The following is a 20,113-nucleotide window of genomic DNA, read 5'->3' on the forward strand; positions in this document are numbered from 1 at the left end:
AATTCTAAAGGATGACAGGTATCAGAGGGGGTGGGAATGGGTGCTTAGGAAACATTCTAGGTGAGTATATTGGCAAAGCCGGAGCTACTTTGAAAAGACAGCTTTTCTATCTGACAGAAAGATCTTCAAAACTGTTAAGTTTTGAAAAGAAATGCTCAATTACGGAGATGAGTCTTCAAGTACTTTAACTAGGATTGAAGTGAGTACTCTTCTTGGGAGGAGCTCCTCCAGAAGGACAGTTACCAGGACTAAGTTTAGAAAAAGTGCATTTTATACTGAGGTTCTCTTTTCTTATTTTTTTTCTTTTTTCCAGGCTAATTACTGTTTTTCAATGGCCCCTCCAATTCAATCCAAACAGAATTGCACTTTGTAATTGCATTTCATTGACTTCAGCTGAGTCATCTGTGTTCTGGCCTCTTGATCAAGTCCTAACTTGTCTCTGTTCACAAGAATGCTTTGAAATGAAACAGTAAGACAAAGAGAGTGTTAACATCTTTTTGCATCATATTACTATTGCTGTTTTCTTGGCTACAGAGTCACTAAGAAATACTTTAACAGATAAGGAAAGGTCTGTTCAAAATAATTAAGGATGAAATCTTTTTTTTTTTTTTAAGTGACTGGCAGCAGTTTCTGGATTCGAGAATGTCATCAGACACTTCCACAAACCCACACAGTGAAACTTAAAAAGAACAATGACTAGTAGTCATACAACAAATTATTCTGAAATACACAGTACTTTGATCAAGGAACAAAAACATAATTGAATGCGCTGCTTGTTTCGTGGTATCTCAGCGGAAATGAGGCCTTTTGTCTTGTAAGTCACCCACATAACATCCCCTGTATAGAAATGTAGTTAGAAGAAAATGAAGAAGTTTTTAAACAGTGATTTATGATCTAGAAACCCAAACAATAAACTTTTAAATCATCAAATAGAAAGGACAACTTTCTTAGACTATAAGCTGATGTAAGGTGGCCATTTTTACTCAGGCCCCAAATATTTTCTGGGCCAATCTCTGAGGTATATCAATCATGTCATAAATAAAATGCCTCAGGGCTGACTTTGCCATTATGATTCAGGTTCCCCAAGGCCAGTGTGAATGTGTCCCTGTAGTTTTTAAAAGGGGAAAAGAAAACAAACAAAAATCTGATATTTTATTTCAGCAAGTAAAACACACTGGCTTTTTTCACTTTTTCCCCCCCTGCAAACTTCAAAATGTTTGTTGAGATTTTATCTGAATGGAACAAAACTGATAGATTTGTAAACTGGGTTAGGTACAGGCTATTTCTTTCTTTTTTTAAAAAGAATTTTTTATTTGTTTGTTTATTTCAGTAATCTGTACATGCAACATGGGGCTCAAACTCATGATCCCGAGTCAAGAGACACAAGCTCCACCTATTGAGCTGGCCAGGCGCCCCAGTACATGCTATTTCTAAAACTGGCAGATGAGCTGAAAGACATGATTACATTTAAAAAATATTCAGACAATACTCTATTATCTTGTTTCATCCATGTACTTGATGAATATCTGCGCCCATCTAGGTACTTACTACTCACACCTAAGGCAAGGAAGGTGGCTCTTACCTTCACACGTCTCCGTCTCAGTCCTGAATACGTACCCGGGGGGGCACGTGCAGCTGTAACTCCCAGGTGTGTTTCTGCACAGGCCATTGTCACAGAGCAGTCTGTTGACCAAGCACTCATCAATGTCTGAAAGCAACCATCAGAACACAGGAGATATGCACAGTGAAATGAACAGCCCAGTGACCAACGAGTTTTTATTTTTATTTGTTTTTTCCCTTATCCCCTCCTTGATTTCATCTCTCCTTTAAAAAAATTAATATATTTTTATTTTTATTTATTTATTTTTTTAAATATTTTTATTTATTTATTCATGAGAGACAGAGAGAGAGAGAGAGGCAGAGGGAGAAGCAGGCTCCCAAGCAGCAGGGAGCCCGATGTGGGACTCGATCCCAGGACCCTGGGATCATGACCTGAGCCGAAGGCAGACGCCCAACCATCTGAGCCACCCAGGCGCCCTGAAAAAAATTAATATATTTTTAGTTCAAGTATAGTTGACATACAATATTATAGGAGTTTCAGGTCTACAACATAGTGATTCAATATTTGTATACATTGTGCAATGCTCACCGTGGTAAGTGTAGGAATTCTCTGTCCATCGCCATACAAAGTTTTTACAATAGTGACCGTATTGCCTGTATTCCCTATGCTGTACTTTTCATCCCCATGACTTATTTATTTTATAACTGGAAGTTGGCACTTCTTAATCCACTTTGCCTATCTCACCCATCCCCCCACCACGCTTCGTCTTTTTATGCCCAAAGCACATTCCTTGATCTTAAGCAAAATATATTTGGTTTTACTCATATGGAACATTCCTATACTGGTAGTTTTTTTCTGATTAAAATTGTAATAAAAGGAGCGCCTGGGTGGCTCAGTTGTTAAGCGTCTGCCTTCGGCTCAGGTCATGATCCCAGGGTCTTGGGATCGAGCCCCACATCGGGCTCCTTCCTGGCTCAGAGGGGAGCCTGCTTCTCCCTCTCCTTCTGCCTCTCCCCCTGCTCATGCTCTCTCTCTCTCTCTGTGTCTCAAATGAATAAATAAAATCTAAAAAAAAAAAAAAAATCAAATGACACTTTAAAAAAATAAATAAAATTGTAATAAAATCACATTAAATGGCAGTTAAACAAAAGGTGTTTACTACTCTTTTTCCATTATGTTTTTACTTCAGAACAATTCATTATTAACGGGAAATTAATGATCTATTTTGTATATTCCTTTAGCAGTCTAGAACAGCCTAGAAAATATCATCTACAGCTTAGGTTTAAGAAGCTCACACAGTTTTATCTTCTTATCCACACTCATTTTTGCAAATGTAGTTAATAACAGAAAGAAATAAAAACTGCAGTTTGGAGAGAATAGTTCCTTCAACTTAAAATTTTAGTCTTGCAAATAACAATTGTACCTTACACCAAACAATATGCACAATGTGTGTTGTGAAAATTTGGAAAACAGAGATTAGAAAAATATTTGCCATGATTCCATCAGCGCTGATAAATATTATTTTTTGTGTTTTATCTGATTTTTTTTCCCCTTTGGGTGTTATGTTTTTGCTCCAATGCTGAATCTTAATTTTTAAAAACTAACCTTATATTTTAAACATTACCATAAACTTCCCCATGATTGTTGCATTAAGTGCAGTTATTTACCCACTAGTCCATGCTATGGGTTATTTATTTACCCACTAGAAAATAACCCACTAGTCCATGCTATGGGTTAAAATGTGTCCATCAAAAAAAGTTATGTTGAAGTCATAATGTGACATTATTTGGAAACAGGAACGTTTTAGAAGTAATTAAGTTAAAATGAAATCATTAGGGTAAGCTGTAATCCCATACGACTGCTGTCCATAAAAAAGGGGAAATGATGTGAGACACAGCAGGAAGATGATGTGAAAATACAGAGGGAAAAGATGGTCATGTGACCAAAGTGATGCATCTACAAGCCAAGGAACATCAGGATTGCAGGCAAACACCACAGGCTGGAAGAGGGAAGGAGGGATCCTCCCCCAGAGCCATCAGAGAGAGCTCAGCCCTCAGGACACCTTGATTTTAGACTTCTGGCTTCCCAAACTGTGAGACAAGAAATTTCTGTTGCTTTAAGCAACTCAAATTTTGGTACTTTGTGACAGCAACCCTAGCAAACTAAACTGAAATTTGGCTTCATTTTTATCTTAAAATGTAGTTTTAACTCTTATCAAAATTGTGCATATACCTACTTTAAAAAGTGAAGGAGCACCACGAACCGTGTTCAGTGTATAAATGCTCACTGAATCTCCCTGTTTTCAGTAGGGTGCCCGTGTGCTCAGCTGTACTTGGGAATTATGGTGGAAGCAACTCTGCTTCTGGTAAATATAAGCTAACTGGTTTACATATTTTTATGAATTTCAATAATCTTTCCCTGTGAGTATCAAAATCTATTATAAGTACGTAACATTTAATACAGCTTTATACATCTATCTGTATATATGTCTTCAACTAAAGATCATATGAATATATTCAATAATAAAAGCTAGTACCACAGGTTCAGAAAAAAGGTATTTCTTTCTAATTATAACCATCAAGACTTGGATGTAAGAGTCATCAATGGTTAGATGTAACATTTATTACATATGATGGATTAAACATAAATTGGACTCAAGTACTCTATGAGAAAGTCTAAATTCTTCACAAATTCCTGAATATATGAACTATGTACTTGAATTTTTACAAACATTCTCTTATAAATTACAAAAAGAAAAACGAATCTCAGTAATCATGTTTGGATAAGTTGTAGCAAATAGTTGTTTCCTCGTAAGTCAAAGTTTTCTCAACCTGTAATACTTTATTTTCTTAACTTACTATTTATCCATACTGCCCTATTAACTCTGAAGTCCATTTCTTAGTGAATAATTACAGGATTAAGATACATGCAGAAATACAACAGGCCAATAATTGCGTATGCATCCATTCATTTGGGAAAAGAATGATTTAAATACTAAGTTATACCACTAAAAATTTTGTTATGTGTAACAGAATTGGGTGGATTCTGATATTTTTATCTCTTGGTACTAAGAAGGAAACAAGAGAAACTCTAAGATCTGCAGATTTAGTCACTTATTTGTATTTCGATTACTCTTATAATCCATGAAATTAAACTATACACAAGACTCTTGTATAAATATAGCAACTTACCGATACAGTTTCTTCCAGAGGAATCTGGTTCATAGCCACTGTTGCAATTACAACGGTAACTACCACGTAAATTTTCACAAATTCCATTGGCACATATATCGGGATCCAAAGCACATTCATTGATATCTGCATTAAATTTTGAAAGTTTAATGCTCACAGACATTTTATTGCTTGTTGATACATGTAGGCCTAATAAAGACCATTCAACATATGAAGTGTTTAACTCTGCAAACCCACAATCTGCATGTCTTTCAGAAAGGGAAAGGAAATGAAAATAAGGAGTAAGAGAATAAAATTGAGGGATACAGGACAATTCTTGGTAAGTTAAAAGAAAAATGAAGGGAACTGGCAGAAATTCAAAGGACTAACCCATGTAATGCGCCCATATTTATGATAAAATTAATAAAGAAAATTATAGGCTGTTGGCTCAAAATCCAAAGGAAAACTTAACTGGATAGGTATTATAACCATCTAATTAAAAGACAAACATTTACTAGGGTGACCTATATAATTTTATGGTCCCCAAAGGCATAGAATATTTCTATTTTATTATCACTTTTTACAGTCAGCTAAGTAATATGATATTTAATAAGTGTTTCTCATTGTTGATAAGTTGAAATAAACAGAGAGGAAAGTTCAAATGTGGATGCTTGAGAACACAATGTTTTACAACAAGCCATGAACTGGACTACTCTGTCAGCCATGGGCAGTAAGACTTGAGGAACGATGCACTTATATGAGCAATCTAGTAGTTCCAACAAGGGGCTAGCTCTGTTGGGGAGACCATATTGAGGGGGGATGAGAAAGAGTCACAAAGTCAAATTTTGGTCACTATGCTCAAATTTTAATCCTAACAATTGTGTTCTAGAATTTGGGAGACCTTAACATACTCCAGAAATGTTGGCTTTTTCAGTTTTGGGAGAAACATCCTTGTAAAAGTTTATTTATTCTGGTTTTTGATGTTCATTGCAAAGATGCAATACTGCCGTTGACTAATCTATAATGTGTCTAAAATCTTTTCAACCACAAAAGGAGAAGAAAACATATGTAAAGTGAAGACTAACAGTAACTTACAGTTTAAAAAAAAACACAAAAGAAACTATATGTATATACTATACATATAGAAAAGAACTTATAAACTTTTACATATAGTAAAAGAACTTTAAAGTTATAAACACATATTTATTTAATATTCAAGCTTTCATAGTTGAATTTTGTGAATCATATTACTAAGTTTAAAATAGGAAAATGTCAATGAATTTCACTACCTTAGTTAAATTTAGAAGCATCTCAGTATTTTTAGGCATAAATAATCTTAACAACTTATTTTTAGGGTAGTAAATCCCAAACATAATCCATATCAAGTATCTCTTAAAGATTTTTTTAATCATGTCAGCACCATTATTTAATATTTTTCTTTAAAATGACTCATTTTCTCTAAACCTAAATACCAACTTTAGTCTCTTCTTAAGCAACAGTACCCACAAAATTATGGGTGTAGTTTGTTAGGGACATTTTCAACAATATATGTTTAACAGATAAATATTTATCCATTATGAAAAATGTGCATCTACATTCCACTTAATAAACCTATCTTATAACCACTATTCTAAGAGATAATTTATCTTATTTTACACTGATATATTTTTAAAATACTAAATACATTCATATTCATGTTCTAATCATAAAGCTATCAATTACATAATTACTGCAAGAGTGAGAATTAAATAGAGTTACCTCTTCCATCCACAGTGATCCCTACTCCACTACTACAAAGACCATGGAATTCAGCTGGAAGATTAAAAAAAAAAAACACATAAATTAAAAATTTCAAACTCTACCTCTCCATACACGAATTACTTACATCAATCCAAAAAGTACCATGAAGAAAAATTACTGGCAATAATTTTTAAAATGAAAAAATAATTACTATTTTCCAGCACATAATTATTGTAACAATTCCAAAATCACAGATAAGCATAAAAAAATTAAAAAAAACACTAGTGATTATCACTCTGAATATAGTTACTATATTGATAAATGTTACAAATATTTTCTACATTGGGGAGGGTATGTGCTATGGTGAGCACTGTGAATTGTTTAAGACTGTTGAATCACAGACCTGTACCTCTGAAAAAAATAATACATTATATGTTAAAGAAGAAGAAGAAGATAGCAGGAAGGGAAAAATGAAGGGGGGGAAATCGGTGGGGGAGACGAACCATGAGAGACTATGGACTCTGAGAAAAAAAACTGAGGGTTCTAGAGGGGAGGGGGTGAGGGGATGGGTTAGCCCGGTGATGGGTATTAAAGAGGGCACGTACTGAATGGAGCACTGGGTGTTATACGCAAACAATGAATCATGGAACACTACATCAAAAACTAATGATGTAATGTATGGTGATTAACATAATAAAATCAAAAAAATGCAAAAAAAACTTAAAAAATATTTTCTATGCATGGGAACTTTAAAAAAATCCAAACTGTATTGTAGAGAATGTTTTTTTAATATTTTTGTCTCAATAACAAAATTATAATAGACAATACTTCGTGTAATAGCATTTACCATGTGTCTGGTGTTATCCTAGCATTTTACATCTAATAATTTATTTAATCCTCTCAATATTATAAACTGGATATTTTTTAAATTTTATTTTATTATGTTAACCACCATACATTAAATCATTAGTTCCACGATTCATTGTTTGCAATATAACACCCAGTGCTCCATTCAGTACGTGCCCTCTTTAATACCCATCACCAGGCTAACCCATTCCCCACCCCCTCCCCTCTAGAACCCTCAGTTTGTTTCTCAGTGTCCATAGTCTCTCATGGTTCGTCTCCCTCTCTGATTTCCCCCTCTTCATTTTTCCCTTCCTAATATCTTTTTTTTTTAACATATGATGTATTATTTGTTTCAGAGGTACAGGTCTGTGATTCAACAGTCTTGTGCAATTCACAGCACTCACCGTAGCACATACCCTCCCCACTGTCTATCACCCAGCCACCCCATCCCTCCCACCCCCCAAACTCCAGCATATTTTTTGTTGAAGTGTAGGTGACACACAATGTTACATTAGTTTTAGGTGTACAACATTGTGACTGGACAATGTGATATGTTCTGTCCTGCTCCCAAGTGTAGCCACCATTCCTCACCACAAAACACAGTTACAATACCACTGACTGTATTCCCAGTGCTGTACCTTCATCCTTGTGGGACTTACTGATTCCGTAACTAGAAGCCTGTACCTCCTACTCTCCCTCACCCATTTGGCCTACCCTTTCAACCCCTCACAACCATTAGTTTGTTCTCTGTATTTGTGGGTCTGCTTTGACTTCTGTTTAATAGTTTGTTTTGTTTTTTAGATTCCACATGTAAGTGAAATCATATGGGAATTGTCTTTGACTTATTTCACTTAGCATCATACCCTCTAGGTCCATCCTAGCTGTTGCAAATGGCAAGATCTCATTCTTTTTCATAGCTGAGTAATATTCACAAACTAGATCCATTAGTTCACGTCTCTGACACCTGAGAAAATTGGGACAGAGATGGGAGTGACTTGCTCAGATCATAGAGGTTTAAGCGGGAAACAGGCTTGGATCCTCTGCACTGTGTCATATACATTTCATATTAATATCCCATTTAAATATAGACTATTTAATGTTTTTTCTCAGTTATGTGGTACACCACATTCATTCAAGCAATCTCTTAATGATGAAATCAGGTTTGTCCAACTTTTAGCAATTATAATAAATAATATGAAATTCAATTTTATCACAAGGTTAATCTCTTGGAAGTAAAACTGCTCAGAATTTATGCCTCTTTTTAAGGCTTCTGCTAGTTTTGCCCTTCTTCCATGTGTCAGGTTAGCCTTCTATCAGCAGTATGAGAGAGTACCCATATGGGTGAAAGCAATCATCTATACTTTACCAATCTAATAAACAAAAATGATGTTTTATTTTAAGTTTAGCACATTCTTTCTTGTGGTTCTCGACCACGTGCATTTGTGCTTTGTGAAATCTTATTTGTGTACATTGCACTTTTTTCTATAGATGATTTCAACTTTTCTTACTGATTAATGCAAATTCCTTATAAATTATGGAACACATTTTTCCAATTTATGTGTGTATTTTAGTGTTTGGTTTCTGCTCTGAAAGTCCTTTATTATTACAAAATAACAACAAGTTAATGTATTCTACCTATAAGAGATTACTTTGTTAAAGTCTAGTGCAGGGAGCTAACTTCGTATTTTTTCCAATATTTATCAACAATATTCATTACTTATTTCAGGCTTTCCTCACCAACCTAAACGGCATCTTTATTGTACCCAGCATTCCCATTTAAAATCACGTGTTTCTAGATTTCAAGTTTTATTAATTCATTCATCTTTTTATCTAGTCTTTGTACTTCTTTTTTAATATGCATAACTGACTTCAATATTTTTAGGGCAAGATTTCCCTACATGAACTCTGCTTTCTTCTAAAAAAAATAGTAGGAAGGGAGAAATGAAGGGGGGGAAATCGGTGGGGGAGACAAACCATGAAAGACTATGGACTCTGAGAAACAAACTGAGGGTTCTAGAGGGGAGGGGGTGGGGGGATGGGTTAGCCTGGTGATGGGTATTAAAGAGGGCACGTATTGAATGGAGCACTGGGTGTTATACGCAAACAATGAATCATGGAACACTACATCAAAAACTAATGATGTAATATATGGTGATTAACATAATAAAAAAAATAAAAATAAAAAATGTCATGCTCAGTTCCTTCTAGAAGAACTCTGAGATTTGAACAATCTACTTAGGATTTTCAACAGAATCACAAGCCATTTCCCTTTGCTAGAGTGCATTTCTTCCACCCTCCACCTGGAATGTTCTTATTCCTTTTTTCAAGACTAAACTGAGCAGATGCCCACCCCCACCCCCAGCCCTGTGAAGTCCCTCCCACAACAACCCTACAGAGGACATGTTGTCCCCTTCTGCTTCTGCGGAGACGGAGTTTAGCAAAGTCAGCTCTGGGTTACATATAAGAGTAGGACTTGGCTCAAAGACAAGTTCTTAGGACTTTCCGGGACCACTTACTGCTCCTTCCTCTGTGTTCTTCAGTTCTCTGTTTCTGTCCCTCTTAAGGCACTAAGCATACTAACCTGTAGTTTATATGTTTGCCTGTTTATGCTCTCAAATATTCCCAAATTTAAAGAAAAAAAGAGATTGTGTTTATTTTTGAATCCCTACTGTACTTACACAAATTCGGTACAGATTTTGTAAAAATATGAATAACTAAGAGTCATAGAATAGTCAAAGAATTAGACCATGCAATATGCCTGTATTTGTGAATAAACTGGTAAAAATGTTTATGACTTGCTGGAACTACTGAAAGACTGCAGCCTAAGACCATGCTGTGGCAAGATGAAAAATACATAAAATCAGGCTCTTGTGACTATAACCTTGAAAGTAACAAGTGGGTTTTATGCTATTCATCTTCACGAGGATATAAAAGATCGAAAACAGTGAGGCTAAGGTATTCACGTAAGCAATCTGTTGTAACGATCCTAATTAGGTCAGCAAATACATTCTTCTGTTCCCTGTGTGTACTCTGCCCAGAGATCATAGGTAAATACAGGCCAGATTTCATTATATGCCTCAAATACCAACACAGATGTGGAATTCTTCAACCGAAAACAGAGCCGATGCACTCCTTGGCCAAATATCTAATGTTACCTTTCCAGGTTCTTGACCAGATGTGAAACTGGCAAATGGGACTACCTGAATTTTTAGCGGGGCAGGGCTGGCAGGGCTCCCCAAAACCGTAGTCTGGATTGGCACAGCAGCATTCGGACTTGGTCACCGCGCCAGGGAAAGGACGAACGCACACTCCCTTCTTGATCCCACCGTAGCACGTACTGCGCATGTGAGTATCTAAAAGGAGGTAGAACAACAATGATTTGAGATACAGATACAGATAAAGAGATTTCAAAACTGAGGGCTTCTTTTAACCTAAGTGGCTAATAGATGGGAAGTTTCTGGAGGGCTTCTGCCACTTTTCATCTTTAGCATCTAACAGTGCTCAGAAATCAACAAATGTGTATTGTAGACAATTCTTTTTCTCCACAAAGTTTTATGCACTACACAAGCATTCAGTATCACACTTAACCCCCAGGCCTTTTACAGAAGCAGGTATAACACCACCGTTATAAATATCACTTTGAGCTCTAATCACTGGCTAGCCTATACTCAAAATGACACATGTTATTTCTATTTTGGAAGTTCTCAGGAACAATGAAGTGCAGGGAAATAACCTTGAGAGGACGCTGCGTGGTTGTGAAATTTCTTACTTCATCTTTCTGAGTTAGAAGGCCTTTCTTGTCAACCCCCAGCTGACTGCCGTGAACTATGTTTTAATCTCAGACTCTCAAAAAACCCAGTCATAAAAATAATAGCCACTGCTATGTGTCCTCAGCATTGTATTAGCTGTTTTACAGACATCATCTTTTTTTTTTAAAGATTTTATTTATTTATTTGAGAGACAGAGAGCATGAGAGGGGGGAGGGTCAGAGGGAGAAGCAGACTCCCCGCTGAGCAGGGAGCCCGATGCAGGACTAGATCCTGGGACTCTAGGATCGTGACCTGAGCTGAAGGCAGTCGCTTAACCAACTGAGCCACCCAGGCGCCCTACAGACATCATCTTGTTGAACATTCTGATCAACAACTCCACAGGACAGCAATCATTATCCTCATTTCATAGATGAGGAAGGCAAGGTTCAGAGGTATTCCTTAAGGAGCTCCAAGTCCTAGACTATGCACTGCCCAAGCTGGAGTTCATACTCAGGCTGTGTGACTTCCAAAGCTCTTCTTATCGCTATGTCACGCTATGTCCCAAAGAAGCATATCCTGCTTAGGCTCTCGCTCTGAATTCTCATAAAATATGCTACAACTTTATGAGACAGTTAAATGGTGAACAATAAAAAATGCAGATCACCAAAGAGGCCAGAGAAGCAGCATAGCTTTTAAACACTACACTGACATAGTTATTCACAACTTGATGGAAATAATTTTATCTATTTATTAACACAGAGTAACCCACTGAGTCACCTACTGCTTTCTTATGATCTGGTGATGTTTGTCATTAAAACAATGAGGTTTATAGCTGCACTAGACAATGAGATGTGTGAATGCTCACACAGAAGCGGACATGAGATTTACCACAACAACCCTACAGAGGACATGTTGTCCCCTTCTGCTTCTGCGGAGACGGAGTTTAGCAAAGTCAGCTCTGGGTTACATATAAGAGTAGGACTTGACTCAAAGACAAATATGCACAAATAGAACATAGTTTGATTTACAATATGATTTTTGTTAGTTCTTAGGATAACATCTATTATCTCAGAAGGCATCACAGAATGGTCAAATTTATTTCTGTGTACATGTTGAGAAGATAATCCTTGCACAATTTTTAGAAGCAAGTCGATAACAAGATAAAAAGATAAAAAGATAAAAAGTCGATAATCTGGGTTACAGATTATCTAAGTTGTTTAGAATACCCAACGCCAGAAAAACAAAGTGACGTAACATATGTATAGGTTTTGGGGGACATGAATTGTCCTGGGTTCTGGTCCCTGTGGGATGGACCTTACTCAAAATATTTAACACTTGCCTCATCCATTAAATAAGGATAGAGTTTACATAATAAATGAGAGTTGTTTGTTAAGCACTAAGCACAGTATGTAAGATACACAGGAAATACTCAAAAAACATGGTGACTACCTAATTTCTCTCTTCTATTTTTAATGAGGACAGTCAACCTTTTCCTGTTAAAAGGTACCAGACTGGAACCCTAGTTCATTATAACTAAACACTGCTCCCAGGTGAACAGGGTAAGAGGCATCGAAAGCACCGTCGCATAAATATTTTGGTGGGGGCCTGGACCAAAATGCTGCTGAGCTATATATTTTCCATGTTATCAAATTCCTCCATCACTCTTCTTACTAAAAAAAATAGAATTTTTTAAAGGATTTTCTCAGATTCTACACACCACTGGTCAAGTATGTATGGCTGCAAAATGTTAATTTCATTTTATTCTTCTTTCTTTAGTGTCAACTTTTCTTTACTACTTAAAGCAGCAACCCTTAAGACTATGCCCTAGATGTGATGTTGCTATTCTAATTTAATAAAACAGTAATAACTGCAAGAGCTAACTCATTGGGCATGTGTTAAATGCCAGAAACCATTCAAAGCTTTATTACAAATAAGTCTAATATTAACTTATTTCATTGTCAAAAAATGAATGAGGCAAGGAGGTACAGAGAGGTAATGTATCTTGCCTAAGGCCACAGAGCTAGTAAGGAGCACAATTAGGATAAAGAAAATTCACCTTTTAGCTAACAGAAATGTCACACAGTATTGATAAAGACGTCAAAATATCCCTAAGCTATTGTAAGAGGATGTTAAAAAGGAAACTTAAGCTGAAGTCCCAAGGTGCTAAATATCAAATAACAAGGTGAATTTTGAGACTACATCCTGAAGGAAGTGGATATGGAAAATGACTTGCCAGGTCTTGAAAACCCTCCCAATTAAGAGAGGATTTCTTGAGGAGGAATTTTTTGGCAAGAGCTGGATTATGAGTTCGGGGTGCTTCCATCCTCACCACTGGTCCAAAGAGAAGAACTTCACAGGGGGCAGGTTATGAGCTTTGTGCCCAGCAGCTGGGCCTGGGATACCTACAGGCAAAAGTGAGTGGCTGCTATTCCTACTGGAGGGGCAGGTGACATCCACCTCTATTTGTAAGGTTAACAGGGCGCAGGAGGACGGGTCGTTTGCATTAGATGTGGGCCACATAAAGAGAGGGTCCTAAAACAATGGCGTGGAGGGGTGATGGGACAGCATCAGGCAGAGCCTATCTGCACTGCTAAAAACCAGAGAGTGGGTGAGGCAGTGTATGCATCTCAGGAAGGGCAGCTGAATGCTTCTGGAGGAACCACGAAAGGAAGGGGTGCTTTAAACATTGGGGAAGCCCAGAAACCTTGAAGCCATCCTAGGATGGTCACCAGTGCGTCTGCCTTCTCACCTCTTCTCGGGCTCTTTGACCCTTGTAGAGTCAGAAGACATCGTGTTCAAGGATGTTGTAACTTCAAGTCAGGGTCAGAATATTATTATACGGTACCAGGCATTCTAGTTATTTAGATTGTTTTTCGTTACAAGAAATTGTCACATAAATTTAAGAAAAGTAAAGTTTTACGGTTGCCTGAGTTTTCTTCCTTACTCATTGGGTAAATGGCTTCTACTGAACAAATTTAAAGATACATTTTAAAAGGATGGGAGAGACCAAAATATAGTTGCCTTTTGTTTATGCTCTGCCTATGCGTCATGCTTCTTCAACATACTAGTTACAATAAGAGTTTATTTTTCTGAAAATAAAAACCCGTATCTCAGTGTCTAAGGAAACAAAAACAAATATACAGAAGGGAAATCTAAAATTGAAGTGCTAACCCTAATAATAGTTCACAGTAGTGATTCATTTCTAACTTCAACAATCAGTGCATCTCAAAAGCATCACCAAAGGCAGAAGAGATGAAGAAAAACATCTAGCATGTTATGGGAACAGCAATATATATAATCAGACATAGAACAAATGGTATTTTTATTTTAAAAAGTTTAATTGACCACAATTGTGAAAACCTGGAGGCTTTCCAACAATGTCTCATGCCTTTTCTGTATGTGGATGAGAGAATGAAGATTTGTGTTTGAAACACTGTATTCCTCATCACTACTCATACATTGTTGCTTAAAGGAAAAATAACTTCTTCCTCCCAGACTGGTTTTGTATTCATCATAGATTTCAACAGAATCATTTAGTTAAAGGTAAGGGGCAAGTAAGTATATTAAAGCAAGTGAAAATACTTTAGCTCTGGTAAGCAGGGAGGAGCTACGTTCTTCCGGCTTTTTTTAGTATTTTACTTTTTTAAGTATTTTAAATACTTAAAATATCCTTGAACGAAGTGCTGACAATCTTGTAAGCTGAAATAAATCCTAGATTGGAGACAGTGGATGAACTTAAGTGCACAGATTATTTCCATCTGCTGTTGCTTCTCCCCCGCCCACCTTCAGGATCCAAGTGTTTTGATTCCCATAGGGAAGAGTAAAGTATTATCATCTATGTTTAAGAAAGAATTTCATTTCCCTTACCTATACTCTTAAACCAATGAGTAGGTCTGCCTTTTACCGAGTCACCTGAGAAATAGAGGGTGCATAATGGCTAACACACCCTGGGGGGGATCTTATGAAAAGCCTCTGGAGAGAAAACTGCATTAAGTATATTTTTACAAGTAACTCATTCTGCTGTTATCATTAGGACCTATGGTTGGGTTCTGAAACACCAATGACATTTTTGACTTCCTGCCTCTTTAAAGCTGATGCCTGCTAACACTGATTTGCATGCGACCCATTTGGTAAAAATAACCTTTTAAAAATAGCAGAGTAATTTGGAATGGTTTAGAATAAAATACATATTCTCTCTCATACTTTTAGCTTGTTTCTATAATTAGCTGCACAGCAATGAGAAAAAACTATATGAAAACATTTCTACCTTTTGATATAAGTCCAAGTTCTACAGTAGAAATTATTTACATTTTAAGCTGTGTTTGAGTAAAAACAGGGTTTATTTAAATATAACCATAATCTCCATTTCATATTTTACTTGTTATAAATTACAAAATCTAAATCCATTGTACTTAGAGACTCAGTTGGCTAACACTGTCAAGTATCCTAATTTAAAGATGATTTTCTTTTTCTTCTCCAGCATTTTTGACTTGCATCTCATCAGAGCTTTCTGCCAGGAACTTGCTGGGCTCCCTGTAAATTTTTTTGTTTAAGCCACTTTACTGAGGTATAATTCCCATACCTAAGAATTCACCCAATTAAAGAATACGATTCAATAGTTTTGTTTTGTTTTTAGTATATTCAGAGATACATATAACCATCACTACAACTGATTTTAGGATATTTCACCACCTCAAAAATGCCTTTAGCGACTATCCCCTTACCCACCACCCTACCCTCTCTGCTGTAAGCAACCCTAATCTGCTTTGTCTCTACAGCTCTGTCTGCTTCGGACATTTCACATGAATGGAAACATACACTACTTGGGTTTTTTGTGAGTGGCTCCTTTCACTCAGCATGTTTCCAAGGGTCATTCATACTTGCACACATTTAGCAATACTTCCTTCCTTTTTATGACTGAATACTTCTCCACTGTACGGATATATCTTTGTTTTTCAAAGACCATTTGGACACTGGGGCCATTACAGAATGGTTCACTTACCAACACACACGCGTCCGTCCACACCCACAGCCAGGCCTGGGGGACAGTCACAGCGGAAGGAGCCTTCGTTGTTGATGCAGTGTCCATTCATGCAGATTCCTGGGGTCTGGCATTCATCAACATCTGCCCAGAGGGAAGCACAACCCAGGTCACTATTGAGTAAATTTAACCTTATTACAGAGTTTATCTGTTTTCACCACTCTAGACTGTCAACCTTTTGTTTTCCATTTTATAATTTGTGGAAGGACACATAGATATAACAAATCTTACAGTTAAGTGTAACTCTTTTATTTTTTTTCAAGATTTTTATTTATTTGAGATAGAAGGAGAGCAAGAGAGAGAAAGTACAAGCAGGGCGAGAGGGAGAAGGAGAAGCAGACTCCCCGCCAAGCAGGGAGCCTGATACAGGGCTCAATCCCAGGCCCCTGTAATCACGACCTGAGCCAAAGGCAGACGTTTCACCAACTGAGCCACCCAGGCGTCCAGTGCAACCCTTTCAAACACATTTTCAGAAAGACTGACTGAAAGTTGCCTCACTTTACCCATTAGGGAAAAAAAAGAGCCTCACACACTCATTTTTCATTATTTATCTGCCAATTCTGTTTAATATTAAATGATATTTAATTCAAGTTAATTAAATGAAACATATTCTGAAAACCAAGGTAAATGTTTGTAATTTGCTTTTATTTACACACACACATAAAATTCAAACTAAAGAGAGATGCTGTTTTAATAAGTTGATCAATTCATAATAACAAAATATGGGACCATCTCTCTCTCTCTTTTTTAAAGATTTACTCATTTATTTTAGAGAGAGAGTGAGCATGTGGCTGGGGGGAAGAGGAGCAGAGGGAAAGGGAGAGAGAATCTCAAGCAGACTCCCTGCTGAGCGTGGGGCCCGACGTTGGGCTCAGTCCTATGACCCTGAGACTAAGCCACCCAGGCGCTGTTGCTTCTCCCCCGCCCACGGGGCCCATGGGGCATCTCTCCTAATTCTCAATCTGCTCGAGTTTATCAAATGTAACCCAACAATGAATGGCTTCCCTAAAAGATGAAACAGCCTTCCAAACACAGGGCCACCAAATCATGAACATTTTAAGATTTGCAGATTACACTATCAGAAGTAAGGAAGTAAATAAAAAAATTTCAAGACAGCAGAAACTGTTGAGGTCATATTTATATGTGTGTGGAAGTTTCTTAGGAAATGCTAAAATAAAGTTACATGCTGTAATGTAACTGTTACACCCTGGAACATAACACTAAACTCAAATCCTGTGTTAAATCCAAGTCAGCTAACCTTGAGATGACATCTCAGTCATGAGTTAAAATAGCAGAGCCACAACATTTCTATTGAATACTATACACCCCTTTCTTGAATAGTCAAGAAGCGTTTTTTATTCAGAAATAAAAGAATCAGTCTTGATCTTTCTTTCTCAACTCTTTCTGGAATTTTGTTGAAATTATAGGAACTGGTTATAAGTACTAATGGTATTCAGATAAGTTTGTGCAGTGGACGATAGAAAGGATTCAAAGAGTTCATTTCATATAAAAGGAGAAAAGTGAAAAAAACTGCATAACTTGTTCCAACTTACTAAATTAAAATTGTGAGTATAAACTGATATCTTATTTCCAAGAGGCACTTCTTACTAAGGTCATTGCTAGAGCTTAGCCTTCAAAATGGCTTTATAAATAAAACTGATAGGAACACTCAAATTATTTCTTCACTAAGTCACAATGTAAGATTTTTAGATAGTGATATAGTCATGATCTGTAGATTAGTTTATGGAAAGTATGTAATACAAAACAAGTAATGAATGATAGTGGAAAATCTAGCTCTCAGAGCACAAAAAAGGAAAACCTTTCAAGATTTTTTTCTTCCTCTTTTTTATTTAGGCAAGGGGTACAGAGAAATTATTTCTACATTGTCTCTTCCAGACTTGCTAGAACCAATCTGTCATTCTCTTAATTTTTCCTACACCATTATTATTTTTGTAAAGATATTACTGTTCCCTAGACCACAATGTGTGTTTTTCTAGGAAGCTTTAGACACCTGCCTCACTGAATTAGCAAGAGATGTGAATAATATGAAATCCACATGAAGAAACTGAAGTAATTCTTGCATGATTCATTCAAATAAAAAAGATGGTTTCAATCATGGTTACTTTCCCATCTCAAAACCATACATACCAGTACAGTAACGCCCATTTGGAGCCAGGACAAATCCTGGTTTGCAGATGCACTTGAAGCTACCATCTTCATTAATGCACATCCCATTTAAACACATGTTGGTAGTTGTACATTCATCATGATCTGCAGAAGGAGAGCAGAATGACTTATACCACTGGCCTTGTGGGAACCCGGTTCCCTCTCCTTCCACAAATAACCACCAATCATATTCCACTACATAAGTGAGCCATGTGCTCATTGTTTTTTTTTTTTTTTCCTAATATGAATGCCAACCAAGTGAGAGCAGATAGGGTGGAGAACGTGAGGGGCCTTTAGCCTAAGGGATATAAGGAAAGGAATTAAGTAAATGCTGTGCTTCGTTGTTATTAAAACCACGTGAGATGTGCTTTACTTTGATTAGCAAAAATGTTTATATGATTTCGGGGGGCGGGGGGAGTTTCTTCTGTAAGGGAGGATAGAGCAATGATAAACATCACTGTGAGTGAAATAATCTGGACTTTGATTAGTAGCTGAAATATCATGTGTTGCTGTGTGACTAGAGTATTTCTGTGGGGTGCTGGTATCAGCTGGTACCAGACATCACAGGACCTCAGGTTTAGAGATTTGATTATCACACATGCCAGACATTTTTATATTCCCCCAGACTGGAGGTCAGGAGGAGACCTTTTCTAACACGTTGGTGTTGTAATGGCAAAATGTAAAATCCCATAGGTGCTAATAATTACCACAAAGAAAAACTGCTACTTAGAATTAAACATGTATCACACAGAAAATTTCCAGAAGCAACAAATTATTCACTGTTATACCATTTCCAAACAATTTATCCTTTGACTTTAATAGTCTCGTGTTAAGTGCATTTATATTTTACCTAAGTCATCTGAAGAATTCTCACATATGTGTTGTGCAAGCTTTCATGGAAATGGCATATATGGTTCTAAATAAAAATGTATATCCTTTAAAAATCTTTTGCAAGGAAGCAGGCAATTTCCATACCAACACAGTTTTTTCCATCTGTAGTTAATTCAAAGCCGGCATTGCAAATGCACTGGAAACTTCCATCTGTGTTCACGCACCGACCGTTCTTACAAAGAACCCCATTCTGGATGCACTCATCAATATCTGGGACAATGAAGGATGACCAAATATTATTCTTTTACAATAACCACAGGTAAAAACAATAAGATAATAAATGTGATGTTCAACATCCAGTTTATTTTTTACATGTAATAAATAAGATCATGTTGCTTCTTTAGCCAAACTTCCACCTCTCACCAGTTTTTTTTTTTTTTTTTTTTTTTTATACAGCCCTGACTTAGAGGAGCTGCAGAGGGAAAGAAAGAGGAAATTGGGCTGGAGTGTGCCAGGAAGCTGGCAGAGGTTGTCAGTGTAGGGAAAAGACTGGTGTAGCTGTTTTGGACACAACGGTCGAAGATGTCCAAAGTCGGAGTGAGCTGCTGAGTAAGAATACAGTAACCTCAACCCTCAAACTACCTGGGTTAACAGCACCATGATGAAGATGGCGGGGTGAGCTTAGCCAAGCAATGACCCACGGATAAATAGGCAATGAAAAAGAAGATAAGCGGAGTCATCTGCAGAAAGAAGTGTGAGATGAATCAGCACTGAGAGAGAGCTGGGAGGATGGTGGCTGGGGCGTGCAGCAACAAAACTGTGAATCAAGACGAGGCCTGACTTGGTGTTGGAGTATGTGTGAGGTTCAAAGAAAACAGTAGCTGAAAACGACCATAAATCTTAAGCTCCGTTAATCAGAGAGCAGGAAGGCTACTGATGTTAGTTGGAGAAAGGAAGCTGTGATCTAGAGAAGGAAGATAAACTGAATTTTCTGCAAAGCCAGATATCA

General features: G+C 37.0%; 1 protein-coding gene across 1 annotated transcript in view; it reads right to left on the reverse strand.

Moving 5' to 3' along the window:
• The window catches only part of FBN2 (fibrillin 2), a 262,634-nt gene that overhangs the window by 89,028 nt on the left and 153,493 nt on the right, over nucleotides 1-20,113 (reverse strand). The window contains exons 13-19 of the mRNA XM_027606724.2: nucleotides 19,249-19,374; nucleotides 18,256-18,378; nucleotides 16,069-16,191; nucleotides 10,518-10,670; nucleotides 6,490-6,543; nucleotides 4,753-4,878; nucleotides 1,583-1,708 (exon numbers count right to left, since the gene is read on the reverse strand). Of these exons, the coding sequence (XP_027462525.2) occupies nucleotides 1,583-1,708; nucleotides 4,753-4,878; nucleotides 6,490-6,543; nucleotides 10,518-10,670; nucleotides 16,069-16,191; nucleotides 18,256-18,378; nucleotides 19,249-19,374 (831 nt within the window). The remainder of the gene's footprint in view (nucleotides 1-1,582; nucleotides 1,709-4,752; nucleotides 4,879-6,489; nucleotides 6,544-10,517; nucleotides 10,671-16,068; nucleotides 16,192-18,255; nucleotides 18,379-19,248; nucleotides 19,375-20,113) is intronic.

The sequence above is a fragment of the Zalophus californianus genome, chromosome 5 (genome assembly GCF_009762305.2).
Source record: "Zalophus californianus isolate mZalCal1 chromosome 5, mZalCal1.pri.v2, whole genome shotgun sequence".
In the NCBI taxonomy this organism is placed as follows: domain Eukaryota; kingdom Metazoa; phylum Chordata; class Mammalia; order Carnivora; family Otariidae; genus Zalophus; species Zalophus californianus.